General features: G+C 42.9%; 1 protein-coding gene across 10 annotated transcripts in view; it reads right to left on the bottom strand.

Moving 5' to 3' along the window:
* The window catches only part of LOC132887067 (receptor-type tyrosine-protein phosphatase mu-like), a 521,363-nt gene that overhangs the window by 386,778 nt on the left and 116,172 nt on the right, over positions 1-18,413 (bottom strand). For all 10 annotated transcript variants that reach the window (XM_060922408.1, XM_060922409.1, XM_060922413.1 and 7 more), the window contains exon 2: positions 5,565-5,687. In XM_060922408.1, coding sequence (XP_060778391.1) covers positions 5,565-5,687 — 123 coding nt within the window. The remainder of the gene's footprint in view (positions 1-5,564; positions 5,688-18,413) is intronic.

Below are 18,413 nucleotides of genomic sequence, written 5' to 3'. Positions count from 1 at the left end.
GTGTGGAAAGTGGTGGGCAAGCTGTCATGGTCGCTGAATCTCTGGAATGAAGGAAGCACACCCATTCTTTGCTGGACTTGAGCCAGGATGACAGCATCTATAACTGTCCCCGTTTCATGCCAAAAGAATCACTTTCCTGGCAACAAAAATATCACATTCAAACGCAGCATCTCTTTTGGTTGCAGAATGTGAAATCACTGATATGAAATGCATGAAGCAGCATCTAACATGTAGGTCACTGCCCCACCACCGGGCTGGGTTTTAACCTTCTGCTGCCTCCTGGCAGGGAAACATAAATCAATTATGGCAGAAAGGTAAACACTTCCTTTTTTTTTTTTTTTTTTGTTCCTCTCTGTTCCTGCCTGCTCTCTGTTGTCAGGTAATTTCTCTGAGAGTCAGTGGTACGTGCTGATAGAGGCTAGATGAAATTAGCCAAGTCCTCGCAATTAATTCTGCTGCTGCAATTGCTTTGGAGGAGTCAATGAAGGTGGTGCTCGCGCATGGTTAGGCATTAGATTTAAGAGCAGGAGCAATATTGTGGGGTCTAATAGCCAAGTTTATTAGGGTGTGACAAAATGAATCTTTGATCAGTCATGTGCCTCAGATATGAGCTAAGGGGAAAACGCTTGCACTGATGCTTGAGAAATGAGTCATTCACATGTTTTAAAAGTCTTCTGTGGCATTGGATAGCACGTCACAAACTGTGTAACCTACTGGGCAAATTAATATAATAAAGTAGATAATTACTAGAATATAAAATACTACCGAGTATCGTGGTGGAAAATTAATATTTAATTGGATTAACTTAACAGTTCCCCAGAGTAAATGCACACACACACACCAAATAAATACAGTTCATTTTAAAGTTTGCTTCCACTGATTCACAGATAAAGGGTTTACGCTGTAATTCTTTATCCATTTAACAAAAAAAATAGGTACCCTATGGGTACATGTGGCTACTGCTTATCAATAAAATTGTTTTCTGATACCATGTCTATACAGTAAATATAGCATATATATTTACTCTATGAGGCAGTAGCCACAAAAATGAAGCGTCATCCAAAAATGAACAATTTAAAAATCACAGAAGTAAAATATACCAAATGTCTGTACTTTATATTATTCTACTCTTACCTCTTACAGTTTTTGAAACTGAAACATCTGAACCGAGGCTGACATACACACGCTGTCGCCATGACCCAAACTCTTATTTCCTGGAAATGGCCTGGCGCTAGAGCTCATTGGTCTCAATACTCTTTTCGACAATTTCCCATAACAACTCGGAAGTGGGCGGCACAGTGGTGTAGTGGTTATCGCTGTCGCCTCACAGCAAGAAGGTCTGGGTTCGAGCCCCGTGGCCGGCGAGGGCCTTTCTGTGTGGAGTTTGCATGTTCTCCCCGTATCCGCGTGGGTTTCCTCCGGGTGCTCCGGTTTTCCCCACAGTCCAAAGACATGCAGGTTAGGTTAACTGGTGACTCTAAGGCTACGTTTACATTAGACCGTATCTGTCTCGTTTTCTTCACGGATGCACTGTCCGTTTACATTAAACCGCCTGGAAACGCCGGGAAACGGGAATCCGCCAGCGTCCACGTATTCAATCCAGATCGTGTCAGATCCGGTGCTGTGTAAACATTCAGAATACGCGGATACGCTGTGCTGAGCTCTAGCTGGCGTCTCATTGGACAACGTCACTGTGACAGCCACCTTCCTGATTCGCTGGCGTTGGTCATGTGACGCGACTGCTGAAAAACGGCGCAGACTTCCGCCTTGTATCAACTTTCATTAAAGAGTATAAAAGTATGAAAATACTGCAAATACTGATGCAAATACTGCCCATTGTGTAGTTATGATTGTCTTTAGGCTTGCCATCCTTCCACTTGCAAGTGGTAAGTGATATGCGCTGGGATCACACACACAGCGGCTCAGTCCCGAATCACAGCTTGTTCACTTCACTCGCGCGCTCTGTGAGCTGCGCAAGGCCGGAATGCGCACCCTCCAGAGGGCACTCGCTGTTCAGGGCGGAGTGATTTGGAGCGCAGGATGCCTGCGGAGCCGTGTATTGGTATTGCTGTGTGCACGCAAATCGTGTATTGGTGTTGCTGTGTGCACACTAATCGTTTTAAAAACGTTAATCTGATGATCTGCTGATACGGTCTAATGTAAACATGGGCTAAATTGACCGTAGGTGTGAATGTGAGTGTGAATGGTTGTCTGTGTCTATGTGTCAGCCCTGTGATGACCTGGCGACTTGTCCAGGGTGTACCCCGCCTTTCACCCGTAGTCAGCTGGGATAGGCTCCAGCTTGCCTGCGACCCTGTAGAACAGGATAAAGCGGCTAGAGATAATGAGATGAGATGAGAACTCGGAAGTGCGTCACATCAACATCACACGTGGGACCACTGGCCGAAGAAGGCGAGGAAAGGGGGACAACCTGGAGTATACTTAAAAATAGGAACGCACTTTCCCACGTCTGAAAGCGATTTCTTTAGTCTAGTCCATTTATTTCGAATGGTGAACCGAATTGTATACACTCACCGGCCATTTTAATGGCATAACCTGTATGCGTATACGCATGCACAGTGAGCTATTGTTACACTCATTCTTACATTCTTACAACACGATGGCATCGTGGCTACACAAAAAGTATATAAGTTAAGTTGCATAGGCTCAGCTACAGATGAATCACTGTGCATTTATCTTATGTACACTTTTGTAGTTGCACATTTTAGGATCTTGAAGGCTCTCTGCAGTGCTACGTCTGTGCAACATAACACAATGAGCTCTTTAGAGCAGCATAGTCACTGGACTGAAAATGTATTTGAAGCTGCTAGTGTAGTGTAAATGAGATAAGCTTGCATGTTTGCTAACAGGCTATGGGAAAAAAAAAAGTCTGCCATTTCAGTCTAATGGCATTTCTGTGAAAGTAGGCAGTTCCTGGTCATACTGATGAAATCTTCCAGACTCCAGGTTATTTTTGACCACATTAGAGCTATGAAGAAGCCATTGCCACTAATGTGTGTCAGGACAGTCACAACCACAACATTCACCCTGACTGCCACAACAACCAAGGCTCAACAGTGCTAATGAATTAAACATCGAACAAACCAGAAGGATTGATGAAGATCCACTGAGCCGAGATATATACCAGTGAAGAAACGTTCAACCAGACCCTTCTTCCGCTCAGCCATTAGTGAGTCTTGAATCGAGACTGACAATGAAGACAGCATATGTTGGTCTACTGGGACTCATGTTGAAAAAAATTCTTTAGTCATAAATCTGTTGAGTTTTTGTCTTATGAACAAACAGTATATGTGTACACATGGCATAACAGCTTGTATTCTATATTTTATTTTTAAGCTTCACCATCTGATAACGGCACTTGAAGGAGTGATGAAACATCTTGACAATTAAACCGTACGTCTATTCAGCTCACTAGATTTCAAACAAACTGGATAATTAAAACACGTTCCTCTTTGGTAGAAGCTCTCACACGCAAACGTAAGTACTGTAGGTGCCTATAGTTGTTTTTACATTAAGCTGAATCCAATATCAATTCTGATTTTAGAGCAATCACCATCACAGGGTTATTTCATTCAGACAAATCACGTTCAAACAATTAACAGTTATTCCACGAAATCGAGTCGTACATGAGCTGATAGCTGACAAGGTGCGGAGCACTGAGTTGTCTATAAGCCATGTACGACGAGATTGAGTGGAATAACTGCTTTATTCTATCCACATTCACTGGATTTTGAGAAACGGAGCATTTTTATTTTTATTTTTTGCAAAATCTCATCTCATCTCATTATCTGTAGCCGCTTTATCCTGTTCTACAGGGTCGCAGGCAAGCTGGAGCCTATCCCAGCTGACTACGGGTGAAAGGCGGGGTACACCCTGGACAAGTCGCCAGGTCATCACAGGGCTGACACATAGACACAGACAACCATTCACACTCACACCTACGGTCAATTTAGAGTCACCAGTTAACCTAACCTGCATGTCTTTGGGGGAAACCGGAGCACCCGGAGGAAACCCACGCGGACAACATGCAAACTCCGCACAGAAAGGCCCTCGCCGGCCACGGGGCTCGAACCCGGACCTTCTTGCTGTGAGGCGACAGTGCTAACCACTACACCACCGTGCCGCCCATTCAAATACTTTTATTCCATATTTTGTTGCGGGTTTTTTTTTTTGTATTTTTGGGGGTCTTCTTCTTTAGGGTTTTTTGGCAGTTGGCAAACCAACTTAAAGGTGCATTAGCGCCACCGACTGGGCTGGAGTGTGGAACAGGCGATATTGGGGGGAAAACAAACAAAAAATATATTCTTTTAGCTATTTCTGTTTTTTTAAATACTTGAGAACAATTTTGGGGGTTTTGTTTTCAAGTTTAAAAAAAAAGATATGTTCTTACCATCAAATACTTTTATTCTATCTCATCATCTCTAGCCGCTTTATCCTGTTCTACAAGGTCGCAGGCAAGCTGGAGCCTATCCCAGCTGACTACAGGCGAAAGGCGGGGTACACCCTGGATAAGTCACCAGGTCATCACAGGGCTGACACATAGACACAGACAACCATTCACACCTACGGTCAATTTAGAGTCACCAGTTAACCTAACCTGCATGTCTTTGGGGGAAACCGGAGCACCCGGAGGAAACCCACGCAGACTTGGGGAGAACATGCAAACTCCACACAGAAAGGCCCTCGCCGGCCACGGGGCTCGAACCCGGACCTTCTTGCTGTGAGGCGACAGCACTAACCACTACACCACCGTGCCGCCCCTTTTATTCCATACTTTGCTGATTTATTTATTTATTTATTTGGGGGGGGTGTTTATTTTCAAGTAGAGTTTTTATTTCATCCTCGGTTGGTTCAGCAATATGCTCCGCCATTTTGTTTTTCTCTACTCACGGTATATGAGCTGATAGCCGAGTAGCAGAGTAGCCAATCAGAGCGCACGACTGCACATATCCAGTGAATGTGGATAGAATAATGCATTTTATACATCAACTGTGTGAAGTTTTTCCAAAGGGGAGACAGCAAGACTTTTCCTGGCTCTTTCTTGATTTTTTACTTTATGTCTTATTTAATTAAACTATATTAACTTTTGTTTGATACTGATCAATGGTTTGGGTGAAGTTTTCAGCTGAAGATGCATATGTATGCACATGCACTGTATATACAGAATAATTCACCATTTGCGCTGCAGTCTCCTGGCTCCAGTTCATCTTGTATAAAGACCACAATATGGTTTTTACTGCCATTGTAATGTGACAATTCCAACCAGTGTAATGCTTTCGCTGCCAAGTTCTGTGACAAGTCCAACCAGTCACGTGATTTGGTACCTGGCTCTAAAGGTGTATCACTTTCATGAACTGAAACTCAGCTCACCTTTTCAGATGACCACAGATCTGTTTCCTGTACCACTTTCCAGTTTGAAAACAGCTTTCCAACTTAACCAGACATATTGAACTCATGGAGCAAATGTTGGAAAAATATTGCAAGTGTGTAAACACCTATGAAATCTAATGTAGTGTGAACTGTCATGACTAGATTTGACTGACCTGCTGGTACCCAGGGGTCTGTCGACGGCCTTAGCTTTGTGTTGACCTGTTCCCAGTCAAAGTCATCGTCTTTGCCTTGGCTGTAGCCACACTCCGAGTAGGGCCTTTCAAAGTTACAGTCTCCTGAGGAAAAAAAAAAAAAGGTTGCACAGCATTGATTAACTGAAGGAAAGCACATGAAATTCTAATAGCAGAATCAACATCCATCTCTGTCAGCAGAAAGAAGTCCACTAGTGTTCAAACACGGGGCCTGTCACCGTGGAGTATTAACGCTGTATAAGCAGCAATTAATCTAATTCCCTCTCTGCAGCTTCCCATGGTAGAGTATAATCACCGCTTACTGGCCTGAATTCAATACCTCTGTCACTCACAGCACCTCGGCACGAAGATGAAGAGCAATAAGACCCAGCCACAGTGTTAACAATAGCTTCCAGGTATGCACAAGATCTTAATGTATCTAAAACTAAGGTCCTCTAGTTCATTAATGAGCAGGAAAAGATGAGCACTGGTGCAATCGCACGGTCCTCGAAAGCTCATTCAATCACACGGATACAAACAAACCCATAAAATTGCTTTTCGTTGTGGGTTTTGATCAGAATGTATGCATTAATGCAGTTCCATTTTCATTACATGCAGAAGAGGAATATGACCCTGTTCTGATTGGCATTCACTTCATTCCTATTTTCATCTCATAACCATATGAGGGACACAACAGTGAGCCGTAATAAGACACAGCTTTACTTTAACGCCTCAGAGAACTCCTCAAATATTGTTCCAAACCCGGCATGACTTTCTGCGAATTGGACAGAGGATTTGAAGTATCAACATTCTTCCCTGCAAGGCACAAACTCTTCCATATATATGTGTGCTTCTTTATGAAATGCAGAAATAAATCCCCTTTTCCAGCTTCGCGATGAATACACCCAACAGCACTGTACAGTGTCTTATTTATCATCTTTCATCAGTCTAATGTTATGATTCCTTGTAAATAAATGTTTCAAAGTCCCATAGGCTCTTGACACCTTGTCAGAATTTGTATGTGATCGTTGCAAGATGCAAGTAATATGAGCACTTGTAGGGGGAGAAAGCTGTCATCACCTACACGACTACCACAACAGAATCACAGCAAGACTCCGATATCTACTTGTTTATGTTAACAGTGTCGAGTGTTTCCTCCGCCAAAGTGAGAGACACAATCTTATTAGATAAACTACTTTCCTGAAAAGATATCAAGTTTCATCCATTGGCAAATCACATTCATTCGGTGGGATTATAGTTGATATTTCACTGTGTATACACTTGAAAGGACTCATGTGGCCTTTAAGCCCCTAGCCACCAATCAAAAACACCAATCAAAATGAAAACTTATTTTGCTTTGTTTAAAAAGGTCCTCCGGGATTTCTGCCTTTCAAACTAATGAATTCCAAAAGCTTTGGTGGAGCAGTAAACAATCTGTTTTGTTCCTCGCTCCATAGTTTCTGGTTCAAATCTCTTTATGGAGCTTCTCAGAATTCGAGTCCTAAAGGGTCACATCTCTGTTTTATCATATTCTAACACATAAGCCAACTTAATAATGAATTCAATGAGTATGAAGCACTTGCATGTGACGTCACAGCCGATCCAGATTGTGACAGACGCCATCTTGTAGGTCAAACCCCATATTTCCGCCTTCTACTTCTACCTTTTCTTCTGGAAAACCCTACTATATACAATTCTACTACAATGGCTGCGGCTACAAGCTCTCCCTACCTGTGCACGTTTTTTATGTTTTTTGTGTGTATTTTTGCGTGTTGTTCGTCTGTACCGGACTTCAATATCCACTACAACCGTATGGACTTACTGGACATTGGTTTCCAGCAGAAAATGACGGTTTGTAGCGATTTCCATCGCATGCACAACATTCCGGACGAGATAGCGAGACCAGCGGGGTCTCCGTGGATTGTTATCGGAAGCAAAGCGAAGGAGGCGGCGCCGGGAGCGGAAGCAAAAGCGAGGCTGCAGGCAGAGCCGGCCTGTTGACTAAGCTCAGAAAACAGCCACTCAAACCTCCACTGCTAAGCCTCTACCTCTCCAACGCCAGATCCATGGTAAACAACACGGACGATTTGGAATTACAGCTGGAATTACCTTATTCTATTCTATAATCGGCTGGTCAGTGCAGTACTAGTAATACTTAAGTGACTTACCCATCCAGTGAGGATTGCTATTTTCTTGTTTACAAGATGCCACATCTGAGTCGCTGACAAATCCTGAATTTCTGTAAAGATAACTGTGCAGAGATTTATAAGCACGCAGTGCTTCACCACTGAACAGCGAGGGAAAGTTAATGAGGTAATTATACACGTCTGGGTATTCCGCTGGCAGTTCACGTGAAAACTCCGTCCGGTAAGCCATAAGGGTCACTAATCTGTAGATCGTTTATTTTAGACATATATCTAGTTATCTGTTCATTAGAAAAATGAGCCATGTAGTCCGTCGGTTGAAATTGATCCATTCTGTACACGAGTGCAGCAGTATTCAGCGGTGTTTTTTACCGACAAGATGGCGGCTGTGTACTTTCCGGTCACGTGACTGCAAGATCTCTATTGGAGGCTCAAAAACACCCCTTTGTAATGTTACGGCCCTCCACTAAAGTTTCAGAGCTCTGTTTTAAAGCCCTTACACATCGCCGCCTGTACGTAGGTCAGTAGAATCAGTTGAGTAGAGAGACCTTTGACTGTCTGTCCAGCCTAGTGAATCAGCGCAGGGAAAAAATCAAAACCAAAGCAAGTAAACAAGTGTTGGCAGGCAAAACAAACCTCGCCCGACAGCACTTATTTTATACCTATATGTTGATAATGGTAATATTTCTCAATCATCAGCTGTCAGCTTAGAATCCTATGACAATCCATGACCTTGAGTTTGACATTTCAAAATCACTCAAGGTCAAAGATCATGGGGCCAAATGAAAGCCCATATGGCACTTCCTAGAAGTTGATAATGCTAAATATCTGTCTGCCATCAACTGTTTTCAAGTTCCAGCCCTCTGAAAATACATGACCTTGAGTTTGACCTTTCAAGGTCACTCAAGGTCAAGATTTTGATGGGTGCCAAATGAAAGGCCATATGGGAGTTCCTATATGCTCATAATAGTAAACATCTGTCTATCGGCAACCAGTTTTGAGTTATAATGGAAAATATGCTATTTTGATGGAAAGGTGAACCTTTCCGGTGACCTTGACCTTCACCTTGACCCGATTACCCCCAACATTTAATCAGGTAATCTATGGACTATTGCCCACCTACCCTGAACATTTGAAGTCAATCGATGCAAATGTCTAGACGCTAGACTGTTAACAGACAGACACAAACAAACAGACAAACAAACAAACCGTACTGATTACAATACCTTGCCCCGCTTACTCCGTCGTGGGTGAGGTAACAATACTGTTCTAAGGGCACACACAGAGTGTTTCAAAAACCTGTGAAGGTTTGTAGCTTTCAGGAGAGCTCCCAAGTGGGTATTTCTTCTCAATGAGTCCCTAGAACTGTTTGGTCTGAAAACACCTAATAAGCTATATGGACCATAAGTGGTGTCAGCTACTTGATATACTATAGAGGCTTTGCACCATCATGTGACCCCATAGCAACGGTAACTACGCCGCCATGACAGAAGGCACGCTTGTACTGCTTCATTCAGCCGAGTTAGTGGTTATTGATTGGTACGGGAAGGTTTTGCTGCGTTTTCGGATGTGCAAATCCTTTTGAACGAAACAAAGACATCAGATTTTGTAAATTTACTAAAAGTAATTCATCATCGGGGAAAAAACAGAGAAATTTCTAAACGCAGAAGGCAAAATCATTCAGCAGGACTTGGTGTCGAATGGAGAAGTCAAAAACTCTGTGGCATGCTCACTTCATTTCCATGAAGGTAAAAAAAAATTTTATATTAAAAAGTGCATTTACATTCGGGGATCCTTCAGAGTGCGTTGTGCATGCGCTTGGGACCCAATCATTATGGGAAACACCTGATGCTGACCTGAGCGCAGTCAACACGTACATATAAGGACACTGAGGCTTTGTCAAGTATTATCATCATCACTGTCATATTTGTTTGTTTCTAGCCATGTTTATGACTCTGCTTTCGGTTTTGTTTGTGTGTGTGTTGTTGTTTTTTTGTAAAACACCACACAGACAAAACCGAAAGCAGAGTCATAAACGTGGCTAGAAACAAACAAACGTGACAGTGATGATAATACTTCGCAAAGCCTCTGTGTCCTTACAGTGCGTGTTGACTGTGCTCAGATCAGCATCAGGTGTTTCTCATAATGACTGGGTCCCAAGCGTATGCACAATGCCCTCTGAAGGCTCCCCAAATGTAAATGCACTTTTTAATATTAATTTTTTTTTTTACTCTTACCTTTGTGGAAATGAAGTGAGCATACCATAGGGTTTTCGACCTCTTCGTTTGACACCGAGTCCTGCTGAATGTTCTTGGCCATTTTCCCTTCTACGTTTAGAAATTTCTCTGGTTATTTCGCGCTGATGATTAATTACTTTTGGTAAATTAAAAATCTGATGTCTTTGTTTCATTCAGAATGATTTGCACATCCAAAAACACAGCAAAACTTTCCCATACCGATCAATAACAACTAACTCGGCTGAATGAAGCGCTACAAGCGTGCCCCCTGTTGTCACGCTCCCGGGCTCACCTAACACTCAGGATTCCACTTCCCACAATCCCCCTCACACATCAGTCACTACCACGTGCACTCCGTCAGCCAACCCGGAGCCACTAACCATCACCTGTACCTTTTTGTTTCCGTTTGTATTTATACCCCTTTGTTTGCTTTGTTCCTCGCACAGTATTGCCTCCACATTTTGTGAGCCTACTGAGCGTTACTATTCTGATTGTATTCCTGTGTATGACCCTTTTTGCCTTCTGTTTTTTTCCTGTTTCGCCTAGCCCTTGTATTTGTTTGCTCGTTTCTCTTGCTTCCCGGTTTCTCGATCCTTTTCAGATTACGATTTGCCTAGCCCTTGCGTTTAGATTGCCTGTGTTTTTCTGATTCCTGGTTCTTGGACTATTGCCCGTTTCCTGAGTACGATTTGTCTAGCCCTCGTTACTGTTTTGGATCTCTCGGTTTTGACCTGGCCTGGCTGTTGTACATTGTCTTTTTCCATTGTGCTCATTAAAACCTTGAGTTCATTCATAATCCGCGAGCGTCTGGTTTGTTACAGCCGCGTTACTCCTGTCATGACGGCGTGGTTACCGTTACTATGGGGGGGTCATGTGACGGTGCAAAGCCTCTATTCAGTACACTACTACACAATTAGGAACTTTAACCAATCCTGTTTCTTCCAGGTTCTCTTTTTAAAATATGAATATAGACCACTGCCACCTCATGGTATGCAGAATTTCCTTTTATTCAGGAGCAGGATGTATGTTCATGTCTTCTGTAGATATCTCTCTAGTGTGCTTGAGTGCAAGATGTGAGGTAACAGTGAGGCAATGTTGAGGCAATGATAAGGCAACAGGAGATGATCGTTAGCTGGCCTTGGTCAGGGCTGGTTGTTTGGCGATGCATAGTGTATCACAGTCTTTACAACATCTGTTAGATGGTGTCAATACTTGGTAGCTCTTTTAGATAGATATTTCATGGAAATTACGCCATGAGTCTCAATGTTCTGAATAATTGTGTTCAGGGCCTGTTATTGTAATAAATATGCATAAATATTTTTAAATGCAAAAAGACATAAGAGCCTTTAGGTAAGCTTTGATGATAAAAGTATTCAACAATGTCAAGACCTAGAGAGGAGCTGGTCAGTGGCTATCATAGACTACAGCCATGATAATTAGACATTCCTGAAATAAAAGTAACTAATTATCTTGTCAAAGCACATGCTGAACTATAGCCTTTGTCTCTATATGCACATTTCAGGTTCATTAGACCGGATAAACACCATGATTCTCCTTGGATGGCTCGTGCATTTTGTGTGTGAGTGCGTGTGTGTGTGTGATATGTGGACTGTCTGAAATGAGCATGTCAGTAACACGTTTTTCTTTATCTTCTTCAGCCTCTCATTCCATTCTGATCCAACCAATTTGCTCTGACCTGCATGATGCCATTAAATCCATCAAGTGAAAAAACAGCGTGTAGACACAGCAAGCTAGCACACAGAGATCATCCACACACACATCCTCTCCCTCTCTTGCTCTTCCTTGTTTGCTCTTGTAATCTCACGCTGACTTGGGTGTTCTCAGACTGATAACCTTGTCTGATAACCAGCATAATCTTGTGCCAATATCTTTAAATACTGTATTATTGGGGGAAGGAGTTTAAGACGAACTACATGCTCCTCAGTAGCTAAAACTGAGAAGTCTGCAGGAGGATACATATTTTAACATCCTTTTGTATTAGGGATGCAAGAGGAATATGAAAACATTAGCTGGTATGAACTGATAAACAAGGGTGCTCTGAGAGCACAATATCCCCTCTGGGAACTCGGCCATAACTCTGGTAAAATGTGACTGAACTGAACGAAATTGCAATATGCGTATTACCGACATATACCAAAGAACCCTGTCAAGTTTCGTGAAATTCCTTTAAAAATTGTGAGAGGAGTTGAGTTCAGAAGGTGAGTACCCTTCCCGTGACGGACAGATCTCGCCACGACACAATCCCCCTTCGGGCCTTTCAGCCAGCGGGGGATAAAATTTGCGAGGGAAGTTGATTTCAGAAAGTAAGCACACCTTGATGAAATTGCCAAAGTACAAGTTTGTTAATAATCAAGGGCATAACTCTGGTAAAATCTGCCCAAATTAAACGAAATTTCAATATGCGTATAACTGTCATATAACAAAGCCTTTTGCCAAGTTTGGTGAAATTTCTCCACAAATTGTGAGAGGAGGGCGGCACGGTGGTGTAGTGGTTAGCGCTGTCGCCTCACAGCAAGAAGGTCCTGGGTTCGAGCCCCGTGGCCGGCGAGGGCCTTTCTGTGCGGAGTTTGCATGTTCTCCCCGTGTCCGCGTGGGTTTCCTCCGGGTGCTCCGGTTTCCCCCACAGTCCAAAGACATGCAGGTTAGGTTAACTGGTGACTCTAAATTGACCGTAGGTGTGAATGTGAGTGTGAATGGTTGTCTGTGTCTATGTGTCAGCTCTGTGATGACCTGGCGGCTTGTCCAGGGTGTACCCCGCCTTTCGCCCGTAGTCAGCTGGGATAGGCTCCAGCTTGCCTGCGACCCTGTAGAACAGGATAAAGCGGCTAGAGATAATGAGATGAGAATTGTGAGAGGAGTTGATTTCAGAAGAACATACACCCTGATGAAATTGTCAAATTATAATTTTGTTAATCAAGGGCTGTAACTGGTAAAATGTGACCGAATTTAACGAAATTAAATTACAATATGCATATTATAGACATGTAACAAAGAATCCTGCCAAGTTTCGTGAAATTCCTCCAAAAATTGTGAGAGGAGTTGATTTCAGAAGGTGAGCACACTTCCCAGGACGGACGGACGGACGGACATCACCACGACATAATCCCCCTTCGGGCCTTTCAGCCAGCGGGGGATTAAAAAAAAAGGCACACTATTCTTGTTCTGCTGGGTCTAGAGAGGGTCATCATCCAAGAGGGCTCTGCAGAACGCAACAAAAAGTTGTGCAAACAAACAAAGACAATGTTAACATGAATGTACAGTATTCATTCATTCATTCATTCATTCATTCATTCATCCTTAGTAAGTGCCTGGTCAGGGCTGTGGTGGTTTAAACTAGACTGCCTGTTTGTTTCAGAAACAGATAGTGGCATTGCAGCATTACATCCCTATTTTGTATGTTTTACAACACTACAGAAACAGTCAAGAGCATTTCGGCAGTCATACTTGGGTATACTGTACGGCCTGGAACAACACACATTGTCCTCTACTCATATAACAATATTCCTTCTCCAAGTGTGTGAAGGTAATGATACACAGGGCAACTTTTTGGGCAATGTTGCCGAGCAGTGTTGCCAGGCAATTGCGCTTCGACACTTTCCCATTAAGATTGGGCAATGTCATTTCTATCTGAACAATTTTGATTGTTTTGGGCAACTTTTTAACATCATCCAATCAGAGTGCTAGCAGCGAATCACATGACCACCTGAGAGCTTCTGAAATTTTCAACAAAGATGGCGGCGTCTCAACGGCAGTGGAGCGAAGAAAAACAGAGAACTTATATCTTTTTATGTCGGTAAGTTGTTGTGTGTAAACCAAAAGCGGTGAATTTACCTCATAAAATGCTTAGAAAACCAACAGACGTATTTTTTGTGCTCAGGCTGTAATTTAGGGTGTATTCAGACCAGGATAGTTTGATAGTTCACTTGCTTTGGTCCGAACCAAATGTTTTTTTTATTTTTTCATTTTGGTGCGGTTCGCTTTCACACTGTACATTTTAGTAAGCGGACCAAAATCTGTCAACAAAGCCACGCGCCCTGAGGTCATTCAGCTATTGGTCAGAGACGACACGCGCACAAAGCGTTAGGTGGGGTTTACATTAGACCGTATCAGCGGATCATCAGATTAACGTTTTTAAAAACGATTAGCGTGCACACAGCAACGCCAATACACGATTCGCGTGCACACAGCAACGCCAATACACGGATACGCTAATCACATGACTAATTCGGCACGTAAGCTGAAATGTGTCAGTGCGGCTCATCGCTTCCTCCTCAGTGGCTGTGCTCCAAATCACTCCGCCCTGAACAGCGAGTGCCCTCTGGAGGGTGCGCACTCCGGCCCTACGCAGCTCACAGAGCGCGCGAGTGTAGTGCACGAGCAGTGATTCGGGACTGAGCCGCTGTGCGCAAGTCACTTACCACTTGCAAGTGGAAGGATGGCAAGCCTAAAGACCATCATAACTACACAATGGGCAGTATTTGCATCAGTATTTGCAGTATTTTCATACTTTTATACTCTTTAATGAAAGGTGATACAAGGCGGAAGTTCGCGCCATTTTTCAGCAGTCGCGTCACATGACCAACGCCAGCGAATCAGGAAGGTGGATGTCACAGTGACGACGCCAGCTAGAGCTCAGCACAGCGTATCCGCGTATTCTCAATGTTTACACAGCACCAGATCAGACACGATCTGGATTGAATACGTGGACCCTGGCGGATTTCTGTTTCCCGGCGTTTCCAGGCGTTTTAATGTAAACGGACAGTGCATCCGCGAAGAAAATGAGACAGATACGGTCTAATGTAAACTTGGCCTTAAATTCAAAAGTAGTCACGGAGGATAGCGCTGATGAGCGCACATCATGTTGTGACAGTTCTGCCTCTTCACGCAAGTCGCTAGTACCGCCACTTTTTGAAAGAATGTCCCTGATTTTAATGTAGGTCTGACGGAGTTTCTTCACTTTTAGCCGACATTGTTCTGGGGAGCGCGTGAACCCCTTCTCCTTCATTTTCTCACTGAATACAGCAAACACGTCGGCATTTTTGTGTGTTCTCTCCAAAAGCTCAGATATGTGGACATCTGCCCATATATCCACAAGGGTACGCGTTTCTTCCTCGGCCCACGTTTGCCCCCTACTCATTTTTTGTACTCTGTAGTCTAGCCTACCACTGGTCTGAATGACTGAACGACTGTTGTAAGGTTCCCTTGACAACCGAAACAGTGTTTGCACTTTGCGGTGGAGTGTCAAGACTCTGTTTCCCATAATGCTCGACAAACGACGGAAGCTCCCGAGGTACAAAAAAGCAAAACTGTCAGATTAGGTCCGGTCTGCTTTCACACCTCCAAAAGGGTTCCTTTGGTCCGGACCGAGTCCGACCTTGCAGCTCGGTCTCGGTCCGCTTGTTTGGTCTGGACCAGAGTTCGGTGGTTTGTATTCAGACCAACCCAAAAGGTCCGGACCAAGGGAAATTTGGTTCGTTTGGTCGTTTGGTCCGGACCAAACAACGTAGGTGTGAATACGCCCTAAGACATCGATTTTTTTTTTCAGCTAAGTGTAAACTGCCGTTAGCTCCATAGAGATTGAATGGGATTTAGCTAACTAGCGGTGGTTTTTGCTGACATAGTTAGCTGAAAGTTATTGCTAGCTATGTAGGGATAACGTTAGCTCTCTTGCGTCAAGTTAAAAGTGATGGGCAGCTCATGGTTTTTTTTTTGTGAGTTGTAATAGAGATTGTCGAACTTATCATCTGATCTAATTTACATACAGAGCATGACTACTTGTGAAACCTGAGGGCGAAACAGTACAAACTTCAGGATCTAACAATCTTCGGATTATGTTTTTGTGATGCGTATGTCAGTTATTATTTATAGCATATGTGATTGAGGCTAGTAGCATTTTTAAAGAGATTTAAAAAGTGTTTATTATTAACAGAATAATGTGGTTATTTTGACTTATAAATATTAAAATAATGACAAGACCATTTGACCAGAGTATCTATTCAGTTTTGTTCCAGAAGTGATACTTACTTGAGCGAAATAAAGGCTGAAGCCAAGACAAAAGTGACAGCTCCGAGTGTTTCAGTATCCATCTTTGCGGTGTCTGATTTGCTCTGATCTGATTGGTTGTTGCCAATTGTCTGTTGCCCTGATTAGTTGCCCTGGGTTTCACCTGGTTGCCCGTTTCTGGCAACATTGCCCAAAAAGTTGCCCCGTGTATCATTACCTTGAGTCCTTTCAAACAATCACCCACAATTGGAACTATATAGTAAAATCCCTTATGGTGATGATACACGGGGCAACTTTTTGGGCAATGTTGCCGAGCAATGTTGCTGGGCAATTGCGTTTTGACTCTTTTCTATTGAGATTGGGCAACATTGTTTCTTTCTGAATGGTTTTGATAATCTCTGGCAACTTTTTGAGATAAGCCAATCAGAACGCGAGTATCGAGTCATGTGACCTCCGGTGAGGTTCGGATCAGAAATTTCAAACAAATATGGCGGCCGCTCAGTGTCAGTGGAGTGAAGAGATGGAGAAACTCCTCATCTGTTTTTACGCCGGTAAGTTATTTTAATATTCTATATGGAGGAATTTACCTCACCAAAGCTCTAAAAAACAACAGACAGCTTGATTAAATGGTCACAGCAAAAATTAAGACATCGATTTTTTTTAGCTAACTGTAAACTGCCGTTGCTAACTGTTGTTGCCCATTGTTAGTTGCCCTGAAAAGTTGCCCTGTGTCTCACCTAGTTGCCCGTTGCCAGCAACATTGCTTGGCAACATTGCCCAAAAAGTTGCCCCATGTATCATCACCATTACAGTGTTATCAGAGGACACAGACGGTATTGGAGATGGCTCACTGCATCTGGTCTGAGATGATGCCGATGTTTCTATCAACCCCCGAGGTTAAAGATGATTACATCTCCACAAGGGGTGCGGAAGCACACCAGCCATTTCTAGTTAGCAGTACAGACAGACTAGAAGAGGGTTTCAAACTGCACAGCATCTATATCCAACTAGAATCTCTTCAAAATCAAAGCAAACCTGTCTCATTAGATCATGATGATGAATATACCTTTTACAAGATATTTTGCTTTGTTATAAAGATGTCGTTCTATTCAGATCCTTCAGAGACTTTGCCCCCCCCCCCCCCCCCCCCCCCGTATTGTCAAAAACAGCTGGAGGGTTTGGTTTGGTGTTGTATTTTGCGGCCCAGACACATTTTGTTGTGTTTGTGTGATTCGCTCTGTAGGACCTGGTGGCACATCAATAGATCTGTGCCTCTTGGCGATCACAAACAGTGGTTGGCTGCCAAAAGCAACAACACTGGGATGATGTAAGAGTGGTACCCAGCTCATCACCTCAACCACGCGGTCAGCAAACAGTTTAATTCAGTTGTCCATAGAAGTCAATAAAGTCTTGGATGAAATCACAGAAACATTCTTATCTATTCGACAAAAACAGACATACACATCTGCACACCCATACCGTATATTCACGTCAGGGGCCTCTATTGTATTGCTTTCTAAGGGCCTGGATCTTGCCGTGAACAGAATCTAAACACTATAGACAGCTGCTTTAAGTGATATCTCGCAGAGAGATTGAGCTCCACTCTCTTAGACATTGGGTTTTCACATGAAAGGCTCTATGAGAGTCTCCATGGGACTTCCTCCCTTCACCATCTCACCAATCGATACTTTCTACCCTGTCATCTGTATTCTCTTGCAAAGAAAGAAAAAACGGCCTACCAACAAAGCCAACACGAAAGTCTGTACAAAATGCATGCTTTAAATATTTCAAACAATTCCAATGTGAAGAGAGCAGGGCCGTCTTCTTAGTCTTGATGCACTGTGCATTTTTAAAAATCCATCTGTATTTTTTTTTACAAGCCCCAATCAATACTTCTCTGACTCACCTACGAATATATTTCATCCAAACATTTCCAAGACCAACTTAAGAGATTCTATTGTTACACCTGCCACTAGAGTACATGGAAGTCCGCTGAATTGAAGTACAGAACTTTCAACGCTTGCAAGTATAAAAATATGAGTTCAGTTTAAAATGTCTTTTTTTTACATGTTCATATAGTCTTCCCAAGTTTAGAGTTTACATTGATTACATTACATTGATTATCCTAAAGTGCTTTCACATGTATCAGTCTGAATCAGAGTGAAATTGATAGTTTTAGTTTTTTAACTCTGAAGTTTGGTTTGGTTTCACACTGCACATTATTCAACAAAGCAAAAAGAAAAAAAAAAGCTTGGGGTGTGCAGGACTGAAAACATAATCATAAAATTCTTTTATTCACTGGCGAGAACTATGGTGATGAAAAAAAGATAAGCAAAGCTCTGGTTCAACTTGCGAAACTTCGAAGAATCGGTCTGGTTTTCCACGGGCTACAGGGCCAGCATCAAGCCACGTTACCACGTCACTGT

The sequence above is a fragment of the Neoarius graeffei genome, chromosome 5 (genome assembly GCF_027579695.1).
Source record: "Neoarius graeffei isolate fNeoGra1 chromosome 5, fNeoGra1.pri, whole genome shotgun sequence".
Lineage (NCBI taxonomy): Eukaryota > Metazoa > Chordata > Actinopteri > Siluriformes > Ariidae > Neoarius > Neoarius graeffei.
Note: the sequence above shows the minus strand (reverse complement) of the source record. Positions and strands in the feature narration are given on the sequence as shown.